We start from the raw sequence: 21,653 nt of genomic DNA, 5'->3' as shown, positions 1-21,653 counted from the left end.
TTCTGATTCTTCCTTCCATGTCTTTTGGGATCCTGAGTAAGTCACTTGCTCTTTTGACTCGTGTTCGCATCTCAAATGAGGAAAACACCAACCTCATAAGGTAGCTTACAGGAATAACAAAATGATTAATGTCGGTAACATAGGCCAACTATGAAGCCTCATGTTTACTATCAACATTGATTCTCCAAACCTGGTCTTTCCACTGAATTCTCTTTCTTTTCAATGCAAGTAGCATAGCACTAAGACTCGACTTCATCTTAAGTTCTTCTTCCCATCTAGCTGGTCTGTAAGATTGGATGATGTCACTAGTTTCTGGCCCTCCTCCTATCTCATTGCAACTTCCCTGATACAAGGCACCGGCAGCCTCCTAATGGAACTCCTGACCTCCAGTCTCTAGTCTGGCAGAAGCATTGTACACACCCAAGCTCCTCTGTCTCCTACTTAAACTCCCTAGTGGCTTCTCATTGCCTTCAGCATAAAATTTCAATTTCTTAGCATGGCAAACAAGACATTCCATGATACGGTTTTTTACATATCCCTAAGGGTCACTCTTACCCTTCTGCTTTACCAGTGCCTTGCGTCACAACAAATTAGACATGGCTCCCAGGATGTGTCTGTGATGGTTAATTTTGTGAGTCAACTGAGATATTTGGCTAAACATTCTGGGTGTATCTGTGAGGATATTTCTGGATGCGATTAATATTTGAATTATAGCCTGAGTAAACAGATTTCCTGCTCAGTGTGGGTGGCCTTATCCAGCCTATTGAAAGCATAAATGGAAAAATTGAGTAAAGGAGAATTCGCTCTCTCCCTGTCTTTGAGCAGGACATTCACCTTTCCTCTCCTGCCTTCAGACTTAGACTGGACCTATACCATTTGCTACCCTGAATCTCCAGCTTGCTGACCACAGATCTTGGAATTCTCCAGCTTCTGAAGTCACAAGCCACTTCCTTAAGATCCTACCTGCCATGGATAGGTAAAAGGATAGGTCTCCCATTGGTCTTCTCTTGAGAATTCTCACTATTGCAGTGTCCCTATTTTCTCTTGTTCTTTCTGGCTTTATCCTTTTCATTATTTTCTCCCTTCCTTTCAAGATTCCAGCATCACATACTGTATAGCACCCTTGGGCATTCCTTCTCCCTGACACCCTCGCTGATCTTTGCAGGGAACCCAGCATTTTCTCTGATCACTTTATATCATAGCTGCTTTTTTATGTGTCCACCCCTTTATGGATGTGTCATTCAGTTTTCACTGCAGGAACCAAAATTTCTGACATGAACGACGTAAAGGAGGAAAGATTCCTTTTGGCTCAGGGTTTTAGAGGATTCATTTGCGGTCGGTTGTTTCCATTCTTTTGGGTCTGAGATGAGGCAGATCATGGTGGTGCAAGCGGGTAGCCAAGGAAAGCTGTTCATCTAGTGGCAGTCTGGAAGGAGAGTGGGGGACAGTGAGGAGGAAGGGACAGGGACAAATATAGTCCTCAAGGACATGCCCCAAATGAACTATTTCCTTCAGTCATGACCTACCTGCCTACAATTACTTCCCAGTCATCCCAAATATTACTCCATCAAATAGGTTAATCCACTGATGATCAAATTATTTCTTAAAAGCACTGCCTCTAAACCGCTAACCTTGCCATATTGGGGACTGTGCTTTCAATACTTAGGTTTTTTAGGGGGATAGTCTAGATCCAAATGACAATAATGGAGGAACCCCTTAAAGATTGGGGTCTCACTCTATTTGTTTCTACACTCCCAGTAGCTTAGAAGAAAATCAATGTATATTGTTCCTTTTCAAATATTTTTTAGTTGTAGATGAACACAATATCTTTATTTATTTACTTTTATGTGGTGCTGAGGGTTTAACCCAGCACCTCACATGGATGAGGCAAGCATTCTGCCACTGAGCCCCAGCCCCAGCCCAATGCATATTGTTTTAATCAAAGAATAAATATTATACTTAACCCCCATAAGATGAGATAGTTGTCCTTTGAGAATTATCTGGAGTTTGCTAATCCATTCCACTCTATAAGAGGAGACCATACTATAGATTTGTCAGCAAATGGTCTTGGGCAAAATGACACAGCCTCCTTGTGTCTCAGTTTTCTCATCTTTTAAAATGGGAGCAATAATAGAACCTACCTTACGGGATTGTTGGAAAGAGCAAGTGAATTTTGCATATAAAACTCTTCAAACAGTGTTTGGCATCCTGTGAATACTCAGTAAATGTGATTTTCTACTGTTTAATTAGCTCCAAAATGGAGTCAATATCACCCTATTCTTCATTTAGGAAAGTTATTCTTGGTGAGTATCTGTGAAATGGAGGGAGAGGTGGTCTGTGAGTTTCCTTGATGTCAGGGAATTAGTGCATAAGAGAGTAGATGTATTAAAATCCAAACAAACCAATATGTATATGGCAAAACAATGGAGTTTGAAGACTTATGGAGTCCTGGCATGAGCCAGAGAAAACTAAAACTCTGGTGATTTCATTTCCTTTTTGTCTGATGGTTTTCTCTGCACTGCAGTTCACAATGAAATACAAGGGTGTCACTGCCCATGCACATTCTCTAATCTTTCTTTTTTCTGTGGTTGCCTCTTAGGGACATCTTGTCCTTTTAATACACAAACCTGTAAAGAATAACTGATATATGAAAGACCATAAGGTCGAAAAAAAAAAATAGACTGTACTTGGACATACCACTGCCAGTCACGTATTTGGTGCAGGGCATCTGCTGCAGCCACCTACAGTGCTGTGATCAAGAGTCTTTGAAAAAAAACAAGAAAAATGGAGAGAATAATGGCAATTCTACCTCCTAAGCAGGGCTGTGAACTCTCATAGGAATTAATCAGGGAATAGGAAAGATGGGGTCTGGAAAGCATGTGGACTTTGGAGGCAGATGGTTGGATTTCAATCCCTTTTCTGTCACCTGTTTTCTTAATCACCTGGAGCACATTTACTTTCTCTGAACTTCATTTTCTGTGTCTATCTAAGGGACATAACAGCATCAGTCTTTTAGGGTTGTTGTGAACCATGTGGCTTTCAGCAATCAACAATAGCTGTTCTTTCTATGTGCAAGGGAAGCGTAAGATGCCGCCTTTGGTAATCCTCTGAGGTTCTCCTTGAGTTTGATAAAGCTTGAAGGATAATGACCTGGATACATGCCTGTTAAGGTCCCGGAGATAAAAACAGATTGGAGATACTTCTGATTGTGTAAATGGATGCTCCTCCTTCCCTCGATGCCTCCCTCCCTTTCCGTTTCTCACTCCCTTTCTCCTTTCAATGCACTTGCCTGACAACAGCCCTCAGTTGAAGCAGCTCATCCTCATGGGTGCCTGAAGGCAGCATTGGCACCCCCAGGGAGCAACGGTACTGTCATCTTCTGCATGTCTCCAGGTCTACCATGTGATTTCATAGTTCACCTATCACTGTTGGTCCTACATTCTTTATTTTGAAGGCCAAGTATGATATAATGCTTCTAGGATACAATTTAAAGTCTTCTTTGATGTTGAACCAGAGGCTCAGGGGGAATAAGACAGAATCTTAGCAGGCCAGTCTCAGCCACTCTGTAATTCTGCATAATAATTAGGATAAGCCATCTTGTATAAATTTCATTCCTAACATCCTGAGAGGTTCCATTGTGTACTGTATTTGAGTACAGACATTAAAAAAAAAAAAAATGCCTTCACAAAGATTGCTAGTTTGAGAAGAACCCTAAAGAGAGAGATTCTAGTGCCAGTGGAACTATAAAGAAGATCCATTTCAAACCAGTTGTGGAACACTCTTAAACACGCCTTGTTCATGCATCAACTAATTAGAGACAGGGATGAAACAGGACTGGGGACCTTAGAGGGTATCACAAGGCACAAGGCCTTAGAAGACAGAGGCCAGTTCAAATGATACAACCTTGATATGCTGCACTTCTTCTCTTTCAAAACCAGCTGGCAAATTCTTATTTATTTTTGAAATTTCTGTTCAAATGATTATTCCTCTGGAAAATTTTCCTTATCTTCCCAGAGGGTTAAGCCATTGTTGGTGCAGGGTCTTTTATAGCCCACATTCCTCTATATTCCCAAACTAATTCTCTTTTGGGCCTATCTTCCCAATGAGACCATTAACTCTGAGGGCAAAAACTTTGTGCTATTTATCTCTAGATGACCACACTTAGCCTGGAGTCTGGCACATAATAGATGCTCAATGGATATTTTCTAAGTGAATAATGAACAAACTGTGTTTCTCAAATATTTGGATTCATAGGGCTCACTTGTGAAGAAAAGCTATTCTTTGCCCCTGATATTATTGATAAATGAAGTCCAGCTTAAATTCATGTCAAATGTTTACATGCCTTTGCAGGGCCTCATGAACTGAATTCCTTCCTTTCTTTTTGGGCAGACTGGAGAGTTTTGCATGTAATAATATTGGAATCCCAAAGTTTAGGAGGAAAGTATTTCATGGTCCTCACTCCGAGGCCTACAAGGAGTTTTATTTTCTGAATAAGTATTGATCGCAGCTTACAAAATACCGCAAACCCATATAATTAAAAAGAATGAGACCAGTCATCGGTGGGCAGTGCATGTCTAAGTGTGAGAGAAGACAAATTCTTCAGGTGCCTGCGATTTTATAATTGTACTTGCTTGGGAAGCTTATTAAAGGCTTGCAGGTGCAATGTTTCATCCAGAGTAGTGAACCTTTGAAAGATATGCATAATAAACAGAGTTTGAAATATGTTTTTATTCCTGGCCATATGGTCCTGTCTGGAGCTCTCTTGGATCTTTGGGTCAGCTCGTCGTTGAAAGATGGGCTTGCAAGGACCCACCTCTCCGAGCAGCTGTCAGAGCCCTATCAGAACGAATCTGCTTTTGCATGATTATTTATTTTATGTGGCTCTCTGAAATAATCCCAGCCTTGCTCAGGAGCTGAAATGTGCTGAGCAAAGTTTCTCCCCTGAACAGCTTGTGGCCATATCACCAAGCAGTGTCCTTCCTTGTCCTTAAAAAGCAGACTAGCGAGACTTGTACATTAGGCCAGGATAGGCAGTCTGGGTGAGGTGTGCCCACCTGGGCTTGAACTTGGTGCCAGCAATATGAAAATTTACACTGTAGCATTTTAAAGAGGTGTCACTGTTCTTTCTTCTTAACTCTCACTTACTTTATCTCTCAACTCTCGGTAATTACAGGGGCTGCTGTACGCAAGCATCTGAAGAGAATTTGTGGTGTCAGTGTGGGGAGAAAGATGCTAACACTTGCTCTCCTTTGTCATTACTGGAAGGTGGCATTGATGCCTCTGCTTTTTAAGGGGCATTTAATAAAATTTATTCAGCACTTATTGCATATGTATAGGAAATCACTAACTGACAAGTGCCTTGGCCCTGGGGTCAATGGAACACAACAAAGTGGTCCCATCCCTAACATACAGAATGGGCACTGTGCAGGGGGTTGATCCAATTGGAAGAAAAGTAAGTCCCATATGCTTTCTTGTTTATTTGTAAAAGTTGAACCTGAAGTTGAATTTGACATCTTGGTAAACAGAAGTAATCTTGCTGCTGAGGAATTGCTTTTTCTCTACTCTTATGTGGCTGGCAGTATGTTTAATATCATAGTATGTCTATGTGTAGTTATTCATTTGTTTAAGCAATATCTATTGAGCACCTGTCCTTCATCAACCACTGGGCTAAGACTTGGGAGTGAAGGGTCCACGTGATTCCTGCCTTCCTGGAGATCTGTTGTAGTTTGGATTCGAATTATCCCCCAGAGTCTCATGAGTTGAAGGCTTGGTTCCAATGTCCAGAGGTGGGGCTTTTAGAAAATGATTCGATCATGAGAGCTTAGATCTTACCAGTGGATTAATCCATTTGATGGATTAATAAGTTGAATGAACTCCTTGAATGTGGTGGAAACTCCAGGCAGATGGGACATTGTTAAAGGAAGTAGGTCACAGAGGGCAGGCTCTTGAGGACTCTTCTGGTCTCTCTGAGAAGTTTTCTTCCACCACGTCCTCTCACCATGATGTTCTGCCTCTGCTCAGGCCCAAAGCTATATAGCCAGCAGTCTATGGAATGAATTCTGTGGAACTGTGAACCAAAATGAACCTTTCTGCTAAGTTGTTCATGTCAGGTATTTTGGTCACATGGATGAAAAGCTGACTAACAAAAGGAGAAGACAGACTTTGGAAAAAGAGTTACATGTTTCAGGCTGGGGTTGTAGCTTAGTGGTAGAGTGCTTCCTTAGCATGTGTGAAGCACTGGATTGGATTCTCAGCACCACATGAATAAATAAAGGCACTGTGTCCATCTACAACTAAAAATATTAAAAAAAAAAAAAGAGTCTCCTGGCTCACACAGGTTACATAGAGGAAGTTAGGGGTACTGAGTGAATGAGCACTGTAGGGAAACCTGTTTGTGTTCTTTGCTCTTATTGCCTATTTGCAGCTTAAGAGCAAAGATTAAATATTTTTTTCCCTATATAAGAATCGCTCACCTAAAATAATAACATATATAGTAGTAAACCTTTAATCAAGTATTTATAAATGTAAGAGGAGAATGAAAGATAAATTTAAGTAAGGAGTGTTAAGATTCATTATTTTTTTTTTTTTCAGTTTACACTTTGTTGAACTACAATTTGAAAGCCCTAAATCAGTTTCAGAGTAAAACTACATATTTTTCTTTGGTCCCCACTTTTAGTGTTTTCTTTCTTTCTTTCTTTTTCTTTCTTTCTTTCTTTCTTTCTTTCTTTCTTTCTCTCTCTCTCTCTCTCTCTCTCTTTCTTTCTTTCTTTCTTTCTATTTGCTGAGGTAGCTATATTTTTGTTTCTAAACCTATAGATCCTAGAAATTAGCCTTTCATATGAGTAAAGAAATATTGACTGTTTTTTTTTTTTTTTAAGAGCTGCTCTTTTGTGCTCATAGTTGGCAGAGACAAGATCTTTCTCTATGCAAGTAGATCAATATTCTTATGGACTAAAAAAAGATGTCTATGCCAAAATGCGTTGTTTGGGCTAGGGAAAAGAGTGTATGATGAAAGGTGTTTTCTCTCGGAGCATCTATATGGTGCCCTAAGGTACTCCAGAGACCATGGAGTTGTTCTTCAAGTTTAATGCTGTGCTCCAGGGGAGAGCAATGGAGTCATTCCTGAGCATCTAGAACTTCCCAAGTTAGCAGAAGTGCTGCCCAGAAATGCAGCCAAGGGCCACACAGGGGTTCTTTGAGAAACACAGGGAATCGGAGGCAAAAATCTGGTAGCAGTCACAGGCAGTGGGGAAAGCTTTGGGTAATGTCAGAAAGTGGGAGGCCAGTGGGAAGTGAGAGGGACTCTGGTCCATGTGGGTAGAATGCTGGAATATCCGGGTTGGGTCTCGAATCGGGCTGAGTGATACGGAAAACAAGGTCAGCTTGGAGCACTCTGACATGCTTAGGTGTGGGGAATCAATGGCTATTGAATTCCTCATTGTTCATCCTGGAGATATGATTCTAAGACCAATACAAGAACAGTGATACCAGAGTTTCATTAAGAATGTATTAAGCCGATTCTCCTTCCTTTCCTCCTTCACTTTTTATCTTCCTTTCCCTCTTCTTGTCCTCCATGTCTTTTTACCTTCCTTTCTCCATCATGACTTCAAACAAGTCCTTATTTGGCATCTACCCTGTTCTAGGTACCCTTCTTCAGGTGGGGCATATTGAAAGGACACACAAGGAGTATTTTTCTCATGAGACTTTCATTCTTCCAGAGGAGATGAACAAGAAATAAATAAATGAATAAACATATGCACAATACATTTTCATTTAATAATAATGATCACAAAGCAGTAGTATAGGATGATATGAGAGAGAATGAGGTGTTTGGGACTAGGATTTTAATTGGGCTTCAGAAAAGACCTCTTATAGGGGTGAATTTGAACTAAGACCTAAATAGCACAAAGTTCCATTAGGTAAAGATCTAGAGGAACAATCTGGACAGGTGGAAATGTTAGTATAAAGGCTTTAAGAAGAAATAGGATGCCAGTGTGCCTGGAAAATGGCCAGGAAAGGACAGGAAGATGTAGAGGGTGAAGCAGGGATTTGACTATACAGGGTCTTAAGCATCTAACTTCGATTTTTATTCTTAGAAGACTTATGTTCCAGGTGCTTCTCCCATGTCCGTCCCTTCATGTTGTCCACATGGTCTGGCACAGTGCTTCCCATGGTGACTTTGATTCTGCATGCCACTTATGATCCTTGTGTCTAGACTTGCAAACTTTCCATGTTATACTGATGAAAAAATCATGGGCTTTGTAGTCAGATAGCCTTAGGTTTCATTCCCAAATTGTCCCTTCTAGTTGTGTGACTTTTTAAAGCTATACCCATAGAAAGTGTACCCTGTCACTTTATCATGTCAAAACATGGGACATTTCTGTCCTTCTTTCTCAATCTCCCTTCCCACATTACCTTTAAATATTAGAATGCTATAAGATGTGCACCAAAGTTTTGTTTTCTATTTCTTCATTCAAAAACCATGATTTTGACTAACATCTCTGGGTCATTTCTCCAACATTATATCCCTATCTCAAATTCTACCTCAAGCCCCTTTTCTGTCTATCCAACTACTACTACCAATGGAGAGTTGTTTAACTCTCCATTTGGAGGTCAAAATAGCATCCTAAAATTATCACAACCAAGCTTAATCCATTATGTTCCCTGCCTCTCCTCTTAAGCTTGTCTATATCCAGTATCCCCTAATTCAGAGATTGAAAACATTATCAATGAAATTATGCTCACTTTGCTTTCTTATTTCCTTCATCCTGGATAGCCCAGTGAATTGCTGGTTTTGTCTGAGTGTATTTTGCACGTGTCTGGCTCTCTCCATCTTCTTATCCCACTCCAGACTCCCCTCCCATCATCTCCTCTTGATTGACTGCAGTCACTCCTAAGTGTTCTCTCCAATTCCATTCTTGCTGAACTCAGATGTATCTTCACAAATATCAGAATCTTTAAAAAATGCAAATTAGTTAAAGTCACTCCCTCCCTTAAAATCCTTCAAGGATTTTCCATTGGTCCTTAAAACCTTTATCAGGACCTACATCTCTGTCTGAGTGTTGCCTGGGACCTTCCCCATCATTCTTTATTATCTATTTTCTTGTGTTAAGTTCCTTGCATGTGCTGTGAACATTTCATATAGCTGAGTTTTCACACATGCCATTATTCTTCTTGGATCACTCTAGTTCTTCTTCTAGTATAGTGGACATCTGTCAAGTTCCCTGGGCTTCCCAGCACATACCCAATGTGCTTGTTTCATACAAGTTTTGTCTCTCCAAGGGAGAGGATGAGATTTCTGGTTTCTTGGAGTGAGGGTGCAGACATGTGGTCCACCAGTCAGCCTCATTCCATGTGAGAATTTCATTCAAAGGTGAAGATCTGGGATGAGGCAGAACTTCTTATTCTAGTGAGGATGGCAGCAGAGTCATTTAGGCATGGTGACTGGGAATGACAATGATTGCTATGGTCTAGTTTTTGATGCAGAAGCCACCAGAACGCTGATGGCTACTGGGGTGGCAGGAAAGTTAGACTTTGGCAGCAACTAAAAATATGGGATTTGGTTCTCATTAGACCTTTAGAGTTGAAGCAGTTTCTCCAACCAACCAGACTTGTGGTTGACTTTGAACATTGGTCCTGAAAGCTTCATTGGAGCCTATTTCTTCTACCCAACCTTTTTAGTGCTTCATTGGCCAAGTCAGCTGCTGTTAAAATTGAGAAAGAACCTTGGCTGATAGGGTTAGGTAACTCTAACTCATCCTTGGGCTGTGGGTTCTATTTCACTGCAGAAAATTGCTCCACTCTCTTTTGGTCCCACCCTGCTGATGAAGACAGATCTACCACAGAGTGCAAGCAAGACTCAGTATGATGCTGTGACTTGGTCTGCAGCCTCTGCTGTTGATCTGCTAGGTTTCTATCTCAACCCTCCTTCTCAGTTGCTGCAGGAACTTTACCAAGGTTATCTAATCTTTCGGGGCATCAATTCTCTATTTCTGAAATGGGGACCATGACAGTATCTGTCTATCTTATAGGTTGATGGTAAAGATTGAAAGATTTGATGCATACATGAAACCCTTGAAATGGTATCCACATTTTCAATATGTGTTAGCTAACCTATTGTTTCTCATGGTTCCTTCTTCTTCCTTTTCATTCTGCTTTTTGCAGACTGTAATTAAAAGCTCACAGTGTGACAATGTGATTAAGATATGCCCTCACATAACCTATAATTGCAATGAAAGAGGACTTTTGTAAAACTTTGTTCACCTTTATATTTCCAATTGCTAGCATGACATGTATTTATTTAATAAAGACGGAATAGGTGTTACCACAGGGTACTGGGAAAATTGAGTGACAGCGTCCCCATCCCAGCACATGGCAGCGGGGGAGCTTCAGCAACCCTGGTACACCTGGAAGCATCACCCTAAGTGCCACTTTTCTATTGGTTATTTTTCATGACCCACAACTGACCACACCACAGAGCATAGCCCTGTCCAGGAGGCTGCACTTTCCTGGACGTCCTGGTTCCTCTGGTTCTGAGCACTGGTGCTCAAAGTTGACTCTGCACCCTCTGAAGGGTGTTTGAAACCAGATGGGAGAAAGAGAAAAAACGCTTCATTCATTACCCTCCCAGACTCCAAGAATGGCAGCCATGAAGTAGTGTGTGTTAAGTATTCATTAAGAATTAAGCATTGTTCATAGAGCTTGATATCTACCTAGTTATTTAAAGCTCACTATACTCCCACAAGAAGACACTGTTACCCTCATTTTACAGAAAAGGAAAATAAGTCCCAGAGAGAAAGGAAGGAAGAAAAGGAGGGAAGGGAGGAAGGAAGGCAGCCTTTTTGACCAGAAAGAAGTTCCCTGGATGGGAAAAACTTTGGTTCTCATAAACTTTTTTACTGGAGCGGAAATGACTGTACAAGCAGTATAGATGGAAAAATTATAGGAGATAACATGGACAGGTACCTATTCTCAGATCAGCTTTACAATTTAGATATTTTATATAATGCCTTCAACTCCTTGCTATTTGCAGTTTTCTCCCCAAAGTGTAATATAAGGAGTAGGAATAATACAGTTAATTAAGAAAACTATGCAGCTCATTTCTGGTTAATTGGCATTTTCCTATAAAATATTTAGAAATTAGCTTTTGGTATTCGAAGCCTCTCTTTTCAGAGAGTCATAGCTTTTGCTACCGAGAGTGTACATCTGCAGGTGGGGCCTCCTGTATTGGGACTATTTGCACATTTTCACAGATGCTGCCCAGCTACTGCTATTCAGCTGGAAGTATGTGTGGGGGCTTATTGTGCATATTCTATGTTTAGATCTTCCTGATGTTGTTTTATTTTATTTTTTTCCAAGGGAGGGAAAGCAGCCAGTGTGTCAGTTCTCTTACAGGAACAGTTATCCAGCTGAAGACACTTCGTAATTGTAAAGACCCTGGTGCTTCTCAACCAAACTCAGAAACTCATTTTCAAAGTTAGTGTGGGGGGCAATTGCTAGAGAATCATCTTTGAGCTGTGTCCCCAGAAGGCTTTCTCTCATTGGCTTTGACAGACTTGGTTGGAAATTCTCTTAAGCTCCCGGTGAGGGTCTGCCAACTAGAGCTCAGTGGGCAACTGCTCTAAAAGAACATGGGGCATCAGTTTTCTGTGACTGCTGTAACAAATTACCACAAACCTGGTGACTTTAAACCACAGAAATATATTCTCTCACAGTCATGGAGGACAGAAATCCAAAATTAAAGTGACAGCAGGACTGGGCCTTTTGGGAAGCTATGGGAGAAATTTTGCTCTGTGTCTCTCATTTGGCTCCTGGTGCTTGCTGGCCATCCTTGGTGTTTTCTTGAATCTCTGCTTGTGTCTTCAGAGTCTTCTTCCTGATGTCTCTTCTCTCCTTTCCTTTCTCTTACAAGCACAGTCGTCGTTAAATTTAGGGCTCACCATTATCCAGGGTGGTCACTTGAGATCCTTAAACAAATTACATTTGCAGAGATCCTTTTTCAAATAAGGTCATGTTCACAGGTTTTGGATGGACAAATCCTTTGGGGGCCTCCATTTAACCCACCTCACAAGATGAACTGAGAGAATTTCTTCTGATCAATGGCAATAAAATCAGCCTTCAACAGAGCAGAGGACTGAAAAGGAATTTCAGGCGGGACTTTTAAGCATCCAATATTTTCATATTCTTTTCATGCTGATCTATTTCTGAAAGGTAGTATGGCCTGGCTTAGATATAGCTGTGTCTCTTAGCACAGGGCTTCTCTAGCTAGAACTCTTAGGAAGAGGAGTTGGAGACATTCTCCAACACGCAAAAATCTCAAAAGAGATGCCTCTGTGTATAGAAACTATATTTAAAAACCACAGTGGACTGCCAAAGTATTTTCTGGGCCTATGAGTTGGACACTTGATTAGGTATAAACATCACTCAGATATTTGACTAAAATAAGTTCTCAGGCACCAGCCTGTGCTAGTTTGATGAGGTTGCCATAACAAAATGTCACACACCAGGTGATTCAAACAACAGAAATCTATTTTCCCACAGTTCTAGAAGCAGCAAATCCAAGATCCAGGTGACCACCAATTCGGGTCCTCCTGACGTCTCTCTCTTTGGATGACAGATCGTTACTTTCCAGCTGTGTCTTCACTGGTCTTTCTTCTGTCCTCGTACATTCCTGGTCTCTATCCCTCTTCTTACATTTTTACCTTGGAGTCCACATTTTCCTAAGGTGTGGCAAGATGAGGAAAGCTACAGAAACCCAGCATGCTTTGGGTATTGTGCTGGGGTCTGTGCTATCCCATTCAATCTTGACAGCAGTCCTAGTAAATATCAATGTCTATTGTGAGCATGAGAAGTGAGACGCTCCTTTCAGCTAGGAACTGGTGTATCTGGCATTGAACTTGAGCCTGCAGAGGTTACCTTTCCAAGGTAACCCTTCAATGCCCCTTCAATACACACACGTGTGTGTGTATATATATGTGTGTGTATGTGTATATGTATACATATGTGTATTTTAGTTGCAGATGGACATAATACCTTTATTTTATTTTTAAAACTTTATGCGGTGCTGAGAATTAAACCCAATGCCTCACAAGTGCAAGGCGAGTGCTCTACCACTAAGCCACAATCCCAGCTACCCTTTCAGTTTTATGGATTCTTAAACTCTGAAGATGTTTAAAATGGGTATCTATGCATTAAGCACAATGGACTTAGTTATTGTATAGTCTGAATGGCATTCTCATAACTGAGAATTTTGTGAGTTTATTTCTGTTTCCATTAATTTCCTTTTTTTGATCATTTTCTACATTTGCCTGGTTATATTTGATTATGTACAGTGATTATATTTTAAAATAATCTTAATAACAATTAGAAATTTCGGAATATAGATACTGCCATTCAAAACAAATTTGGATGTGCATATACCAGGCACTTGGAGTACTACTGGTCTGGGTTCCAGTCCATCCAAGATTCACAATAGATGTTTGCTGACTTGATATATCCCAATGACAAGCTTCCCCTGGACCACTCTCACCTACCCTGAGGGCTCATTCCTTCAGGGTTTTATATTTCTGAATATGGAATTTCATTCTAGACTTCCCACCTGGTGTGCTTCTGGGTTTGGACATGTATCCTCACCTCAGAAGAACAAAAACAGTTCAGATTTCTGAGGACTGGAAAATTCCATCAGGCAAAAGTAGCTTCCATGTCTATCAATCTCATTTTTCACTTCTGAGACTTGACCCGACGGTACCTGCTCAACTGTTAGCTTTCCATTGGTTTGAGATTTATTGAAAATATTTCATCTGGTGTGTTTTGTTTGTTTTCATTAGGAAGTCTTGTTTAAATAACGTAGCTTGCCATTACCTGGACACGGAAGTCTGGAAGTCCATGCTTTTCTTCCTGCATGTTCCTGGGGCTTTATTACTCACATTTTTCTCATATTGCTGTGAGGCTGCCTTTTGCACCATGCTGAGCCTCTCCTCTTATCTGGTCACGGGTTCGTGTCTGTGGATCAATACTTTGTCTGATGGCTTCATTGTCTTGGCACATTTGTGGATGTCCTACAGCATCCTAGAAAATCCTGTGGTCTACCTCTTAATAAATTGTGAGCAATAAACCCATTGACCCCAAGTTCCCAATTTCTAGACATTTGTAATTTAGTGAACACAGGCATAATTATGGCATTTCATAAACCAGTAACTTGAGAAGATTCCTCGACTACCATGAATAATGAATTTCTAAATTAGGTGTGTGTGTGTTTGAGTGGCATGCATGTATGTAGTAAAGAATTTGATTTTCCCCTGTGAGTTGTTTGGCCCTTGCTCCCAGTTTCTAGGAGGTAATGCATGCTGTAATTAGCAGGAATGTGTTTAGGATGGAGATAGCCACACCCACAAGATCAACCATGTGATTTGGGTCTTTGGGTCACCAGCTCACCAGGAAACCAAGTTCATCCACATAGCAATCAATCAATCAGTCCATCAATCAATCATGTCCATGTAATGGTGTCTCTGATAAAAACTCTGGACAATGGAGCGCCGGTGTGCTTCCCTTGTTGGCAACGCTTTATTTGAATTGCCCCATGTCAGCACCAGGACAGAATGTGTTCTGACTCCTAGGGAGAGAATAATGAAAGCTTTGTTTAGAATCCCTCAGACTCTGTATCAGGAATCTATTTTTCTTTTTTTTTAGCTGATGTTCATCTCTACCTTCTCCTGTAACAATCATAACCACGAGAATATCAGTTTTCAGTGAGTTCCATGAGTGCATCCAGCAAGTTACGAAAACCGAGGGTGATTTGGGGAGCCTCTTGGACTTGCAGAAGTGTGAGCGTAGTCTTATGGTTAAGCCCTCAACCTTTTCAGTTTGGCTAATTCTGGGCAGCGTGTGCTCGTGCACCTGGGTGTGTTTGTGCACACGTGTGTCTGCGTGTGTGCCTGTGTAGAACACAACATTAGCATGGGATTCTTATCATGAGAACAGGCCGACTGAGGCTAGACTGAGTGATTTTTCTCCTCGCATCTATGCATCCTGCTGGCTGTGAGGCCCTTTGCACAGCCTCCAGTTCACACCACACTCTACTTGAAGATAAGTGCGTTTTTTATCCTCGCGTGCTGTGCTCCAAAGTTCTGTCGGTCCTCATTGGGTTTGCTCCCAACCCAAGCTAAAGAAAGAAAGCAAACTCACAGAAGTGTTTTTCCCTGCCAAGATTTGGGACCTCATAAATCATGGTGGCTAGAAATGTGATGATGGTCTCTCTACATTCCCGAGGAGATTGGAGGAGGAGAAGCGTGCAGGTTCCAGGGTGGTTTTGTCATTTTTCCCAGCGGTAGTGTGGTGAGGATTCCAGCAGGCTAGTTTCTCAGCCCTAACTAGGTAATTCTCCACTCGGATGTTCCTGCAGCGAAAGCGCAGAGACATCTACCAGTGTCACTCGGGCAGTTTAGAGCTTGCTGTTGAACTCCTGGCAGTTAACAATGAAATTGTCAAGATTTCCTTTTTGTTCCCTTCCAAGCAGGCAGGGCCTCATTTTTATCCCTTGGTTTCGCACATGAATCACTCCTTTTATGCGTGATCAGTGGAACTGTGTGTTTCCAGGAGCTGCCTGGCTGTATACCTGGTGGGCTTTCTCCTTGGGTAGTAGTTCTGCATATGAGGAAGAAAATATGCAGATTCTCAAGTATCCCCAGGTTGAATTACAAAGCCAAGTGGATTATTGTTTTCTAGCCCGGTATTTGGCTGTTTTGGTACTTAGGAAGATGTCATTCTGTCCTTAAAGTAGGTCTCTAAAAGTAAATTGTTAAATAAAATGGTATTTTCCAGATAATGAACAGAGAAGGGAGGAGACACACATGCACATGACAATAGATAGAAGAAGAAATAGCTAGTAAATAATTTTGTTCCTGTAAAACTTCATGTGCATGAATGCTAAATTTTCCTTTTTTGTTCCAGCAGTACTTTATTTAAAAAGAGTCAATCCAACTCAACTCAATTCCTCCACTTAGGGCATTTATAAGGTCCTCTCTAAGCAAAAAGCACCATGCACAAATGTGGAGGGGTTATGTGTCAACCAACCTGCCAGGGACTTTTTGTTTATATATAATATCCTCAGTCAAAAAAACAAAAATCCTAAGATATGGAGACCAATGCACGCTTGCTAGAATATGGGTGCAGTGTTTTTAGGATACCGGAAAAATGCAAATTGATACCAAAAGAAAAATTGAAGAATGGATCTTGCTTTGTTGAAAGTTTAGCTAGATGAGTCACTTTGGTTGAAATCAGTCCCCAGTACAATTAAAATCTGATTTATTACATGAATGTTCATTTTCATTCAGCTTATTTTGGAATAGGGCCATCTTGTGAAACCAACCTGCCTTTCATTTAAATTTCTACACCGAGAAATGGATATTAGTGTGTTGCATTGATTGAGTTTACTTATTATGGTTTTAAAAAAGAAAATGTTCCATGCAAAGACTCACACAACCTCTGAGTTTTACTAAACTTAAAATACTAATAAAAAGTGAACTCAATTTCTTGACTAAAACAATGGAAATCATTGTAAAATTATTTAGAGAATTCTCCACACTGATGTGGAATACATGGATATGCTTAAAAAATTCACAAATGACATTATGTGGAACATCATGTTTATGAATATACACAGTGGGGGAGATTTTGTTGTTGTTATTAAAGGGATTAAACATGACTCCATATACTGTAGAATGGAAGTTCCATCTTTCTAGGTTCCTATTGATATCCTCGTTCACAGTGAGATGGCATTAGGAGAGGGACTTTGGAGGTGATTCTATTATGAGGACAGAATCATCATGGATGAGATCAGTGACCATATCAGAAGAACCATGAAGCAGTTCCCTTGCTCCTTCTACCATGTGAGGACAAAAGCAGTCATCGATAAACCAAAAGACAAAATCTGCTACCACCCTGATTCAGGACTTCCCAGCCTTCTGAACTGTGATAAATAAATTTGTTGTTTATAAGTCACCCAGACTATGGTATTGGGTTGCAGTAACCGCACTGGACTGAGACAGGAGCCAGAGCAGTTTTATACATAGTCAAGGAGACAGGCATAGCTAGAGCTGTGTGCGGACCCTTTTCATTTTGGTGGTTCTGTTTCCAAAATTGTAAGACATAGCTTGGTCATGGGGATAGAAGGTGAGGTCTGGGACTCCCTCAGGCATGTTGCTGCTACTTCTTCCAACTCACCAATGGATTTTCTGAGCTATTGGAGGCTATACTGAGATGCTGGGTAGTGTCTTTACTGAATACTCTCCTAGGTACCAGGGAAGAAGTGTGTGTGTGTGTGTGTGTGTGTGTATGTGTGTGTGTGTGAGTGTGTGTATGTGTGTGAGAGAGAGAAAGAGAGAGAGGAGAGAGTGTGTGTGTGTGTGTGTGTGTGCCAGAAATGTCATAGGTATTAAATAAGTGCACTGAGTAAATAAACGAATAAAACAAATGTTAAAATGAATAAATGGTTACATAATTAAAATAATATGTAATTTTAACTTCTTGAATGAAACCCTGTTTGGTTCAACCTGAAAACTGGAAAAGGGGATTATTTTTTAAGTTGACAAATTAAAGTTGTATATTTTTCAGTGTACAACATAATGCTTTGATACTATATATGTGTATGTGTGCATATCTATGTGTGTGTATATATATAATTTATATATACAAATACATATGTGTGTATATATGTATGTATGTAAATACAGACATACATTCACACACAGTGGAATGGCTATATCTGGCTAATTAACATATGCATTACTTCATGTGCCATTTTTTGTGGATAAAGAGGTGAGAGCAGGTTTTCTTATTCTTATTCCCATTGAGATCCCCAGCAGACCAGGAGAAGAAGACCCAGAGTACTCATTAGTGATTTTGCCTGTGTTCTCAAAACTTATCAAGAAATGGTAATTTTTCTTTTTTCAAAATTTCAGCTATCCATGTTGATAAAGTCAATCTTCAAGTGTATTGTGCCTGGTCTCTTCTGGATAACTTTGAATGGTGTGATGGATACAACTTACGGTTTGGTCTTTTTCATGTTGATTTTGAAGACCCAGCTAGACCTCGAGTCCCTTACACATCAGCCAAGGAGTATGCCAAGGTCATCCGAAGCAATGGCTTGGAGGGGCCTCCATAGAGATGGTGGCTGGGCAGTGTCCCCTGGATAGGACACTTATGCTTCTGGAAAGGAAATCTGCTTCGGTGATGACCTCTCAGATGACCTCGGGTTGCCTGTGTACCCACTGATCTGTGATTATGAAGTCTGAATTTGTAATGCTTGGGAATGTATTTGATGACAGCCTCTATTTGTATATTGATTAATGAGGGTTTTAAAAAAGTAAAATAGAAAACCACTGAAATTGATTTTTACATTAAAAAATCAGATATATTTGGAAACTTCAATTTAAATCCTTAGAAATTTTTCTAGGAAATAATGATGCAAAGTTTATAAAAATAATATTCTGATGATTTGCAATTGTAATGACAAGCTAATCACAAGGATACTTTTTACCAGCTTACATATTCTGGTTACATTGCTACTTTTTGCTTAGTCCATCCATTTTGTGAGAGCTCTATAATTTTGTCACTATTTAATTTAGAATTAAAAAAATAAAAGTTAAAAATCATGTTATGTAGTCATGCATTCTTTTTTCACAAAGGAATTAATTGACAATCTATTTAATAAAATGTATTATTGATATGTCTGGCACTTAGTTTGTCTATGCTTAGACAAATACATCTTTCTGCTACCTAATGAACTTTTGGAAAACAATAAAATAATACAATGATTTAGATATTGAGTGGTAGAAACAATCTTTTGAGTGCTGATTTTCAGCAAAAAGCAGATCCAATTTCAGAGTGGCAGCAAATTAAAAGCAAGGTAATGAGCAGAGCAGGGTCTCTACTTTTGAAGGTTTCTCTTAGATTTTAGAACCTTGTAAAATAAGCACATGAATCGAGTCCCCAGAACAGTGGATGTGAAGTTGGAGTGGGGACTTCTTACCTTGGTAGTTGAAATTTCTGAGATGCACACGGGACTGGAGGAAGCTGGAGATTGGACTGAGTTTCCTCAGGAGGGGTCAGTAGTGGATGTGGGGATTGCTCTGGACTCCATTTCTCCTCTCTAGCACCTTTCATGTATGGGGAGTTTGGTCCCTGACACCCATTTGCCAGTAGCATTTAGCAAACATCCATGAATTGCATTGAAGAGGTATCATCATCCCATTTTGCAGACTGGCTCTGCAGTAGTGTGGATGTGCATTTTTCTCAAATAGCGTCCGTGCTTGTTAGCCAGCTCAGGCACTGCCTTGCCACCAGCCCTTGCCCAGCACACCAAGAGCTTGGGGTGCCATGGGAGACTTCTTTGCATTTTTCAAAGATAGAAAAAGAAAGCAAACAAGGTGTACAGTTGATGACCCAGGTGGTTGTGAGGAGGTGATTTCTGTGCTCTGCTCTGCTCCTGGAGGAAACTGCCCACGCCTCTGCCATCCTTGAACCCCCCACCCTGCCCGGGTGGCAGACGCTATGTCATTTTTTTCTTTTATAAACTGTGGTCAATTTCTGGACCATTTTCATGTTCATTATCAGGGAATTATTTACAGCAAAGTGCACACTTTCAGCAACTTTGAACAGAGTAAGAAAGAAATGGTCATGGTAGTTCAATAAACGTGGTTGCACTGGGGAAAATTATATTAAGATTAAAATGGTATACACGGGAAATTCTATTACATCTTTGCCACTGGTTTGTTATTTTTATTGTTCAATGAGACATTATCTCACAATTTGTGTTCATTTAAGAAGCACATTTCCAAACCTTATTTCATTCCTCTCCTATCCAGCCTGTCTTTTTCATTTTTGCCATGTATCTTGCTTACAATTTATGTGCCCTCTTATATTGCAAGACAACTGAGTTTTCCTTTTAATTAGGATGTTGCTTTGAGTATTACTTATCCTACCGGGCATATTTACAAGTTTTACGACAATACAAATGAACACTATTTTCCTTACCAAAACCTGAAAATTAATATTCGCATTGTAAATGAAACAATCTGTCACATTTGGTCTACCACTTGGAATAAACATTCTCACTGCTAAGATCCAAGCTCCCTACCAGCGCTGTGGCCTTCTGCAGCCCTCTGATGGGTTTTAAAGGTGAGCTCCTCCACCCAGAGATGGATCACACGAAAGGTATTTCCCTAATTAGTCCTCGAATTAGTATTGCCAGGAGGTTAAGGTGAAGGATCAGAAAAGAAAGAAAAACTCCCATCAACCAAAAGTCTAACAGCCCCTGCAGTATTTCAATTAATGTTATTTTTAATTGCTTATATTAGCATTTGAGAAAAGGATTGATTGGCTTTTGCCTGTCAACGAAACAGAGCTTCAATTCTTTAACTGGAAAAACAGGAGTTGTTAATTATACTTAAAAATCCATAGATACTGTACTTAGATGTCTTGAAGGTCATCTGAGGCTTGTAAAGCACATGTTTTATGTCTGTTTTATCTAAGGAGAAACTCGGATATCACAATGATGGATGAGATCTGCTGGTACTTTTTCTTTTTTTGCGGGGGGTGTCAATGTGAGCACAGGTTACTTACTTTCTGGGAATTATTTTTAAGAATTGTTTTCGTTTTCAAGTAGTTTTTATTTTAGAACAAGTCATTTCTGAATTGCTATAAACCCATAATATGGGAGTAGGCCTTTTGACATTTTTGATGCGTATCTTTGAGTTTTCTCACTCCTGGGAATGCTGGGAGGAAATGTCCACCTAAGCCCTTCATTCAGTGAAGAGGTACAAGTTCTCATTAAGAAACCCAGAAAATAAGATGCTGGCAAACTTGGTACTTGGCTGTGGAATGCCAGTCAAGTTTTGGTGTTCTAGGAATTTGTGTTTGGCCTGTAGTTTTTAATTATTTTTACGAACTAGGGAATAATGAAAACTTTTGTAATATATTGGAAAAAATGTCCCAACATTGGCCCCAAAAAGTAGATTTATCTGGTAATCCTTAAACAACAATTTTGTTACTCAATACCAGGTGGAAAAGAAAGTAGCGTTGTGAGTCTTATTACCAAGAGAGCGAGATCATAAATCAAAGCTGATGGGATTAATACTGTTGAATTACTAGCAATTCTGTCACGTGGAGAACCCATATTCATCACACATCACAATGGTTTAGGTGATGGCTGGCCTGGGTGGGATACGCGCAGAGCCCAGAGCACCAGGAGTTTTAAGGAATGGCGTTAGCAGAGATTTTGATGGAGAGATATTTTACTGTGGCCTTTAGAAAAATGGGTAATGGGCAGCTCGAAGGGAGAATAAACCTTACACCTGAAGCAGTAGGTGAGCTGGGGAGATGTGGTCCCAGCACCAGGGGAGGGTGTCGGAGGAGCAGTTCCCTTCTGAGAGAGGTGAGGAGTGCTGCTCACGCCAGGAGACCCACAGGCTCACCCAGCAGCCCTAGGTGTCCCAGCCAGTGGCTGGCTCCTGGTATCTCGAGGACATGGCTATTGACATCTGGTATTAGACAAACACAGTGTCAACACCAAGACTCTGGGCTCTGGCGTTCACCTGGATTGGCATCCTGGCTTGGACATTTATTTGCTAAGTGATGTTAGGAGACAGAAGAAATTT

At 40.4% G+C, this 21,653-nt stretch overlaps 1 protein-coding gene across 1 annotated transcript in view; it reads left to right on the top strand.

The window, feature by feature from the left end:
* The window catches only part of LOC306670183 (cytosolic beta-glucosidase), a 109,661-nt gene extending 91,073 nt beyond the window's left edge, over positions 1-18,588 (top strand). The window contains exon 5 of the mRNA XM_079154792.1: positions 17,958-18,588. Within this exon, the coding sequence (XP_079010918.1) occupies positions 17,958-18,160 (203 nt within the window). The 3' untranslated portion in view covers positions 18,161-18,588. The remainder of the gene's footprint in view (positions 1-17,957) is intronic.
* The last annotated feature ends 3,065 nt before the right edge of the window (positions 18,589-21,653 follow it).

Source organism: Sciurus vulgaris, assembly GCF_902686455.1.
Source record: "Sciurus vulgaris genome assembly, chromosome: 9".
Classification (NCBI taxonomy): Eukaryota; Metazoa; Chordata; class Mammalia; order Rodentia; family Sciuridae; genus Sciurus; species Sciurus vulgaris.
Note: the sequence above shows the minus strand (reverse complement) of the source record. Positions and strands in the feature narration are given on the sequence as shown.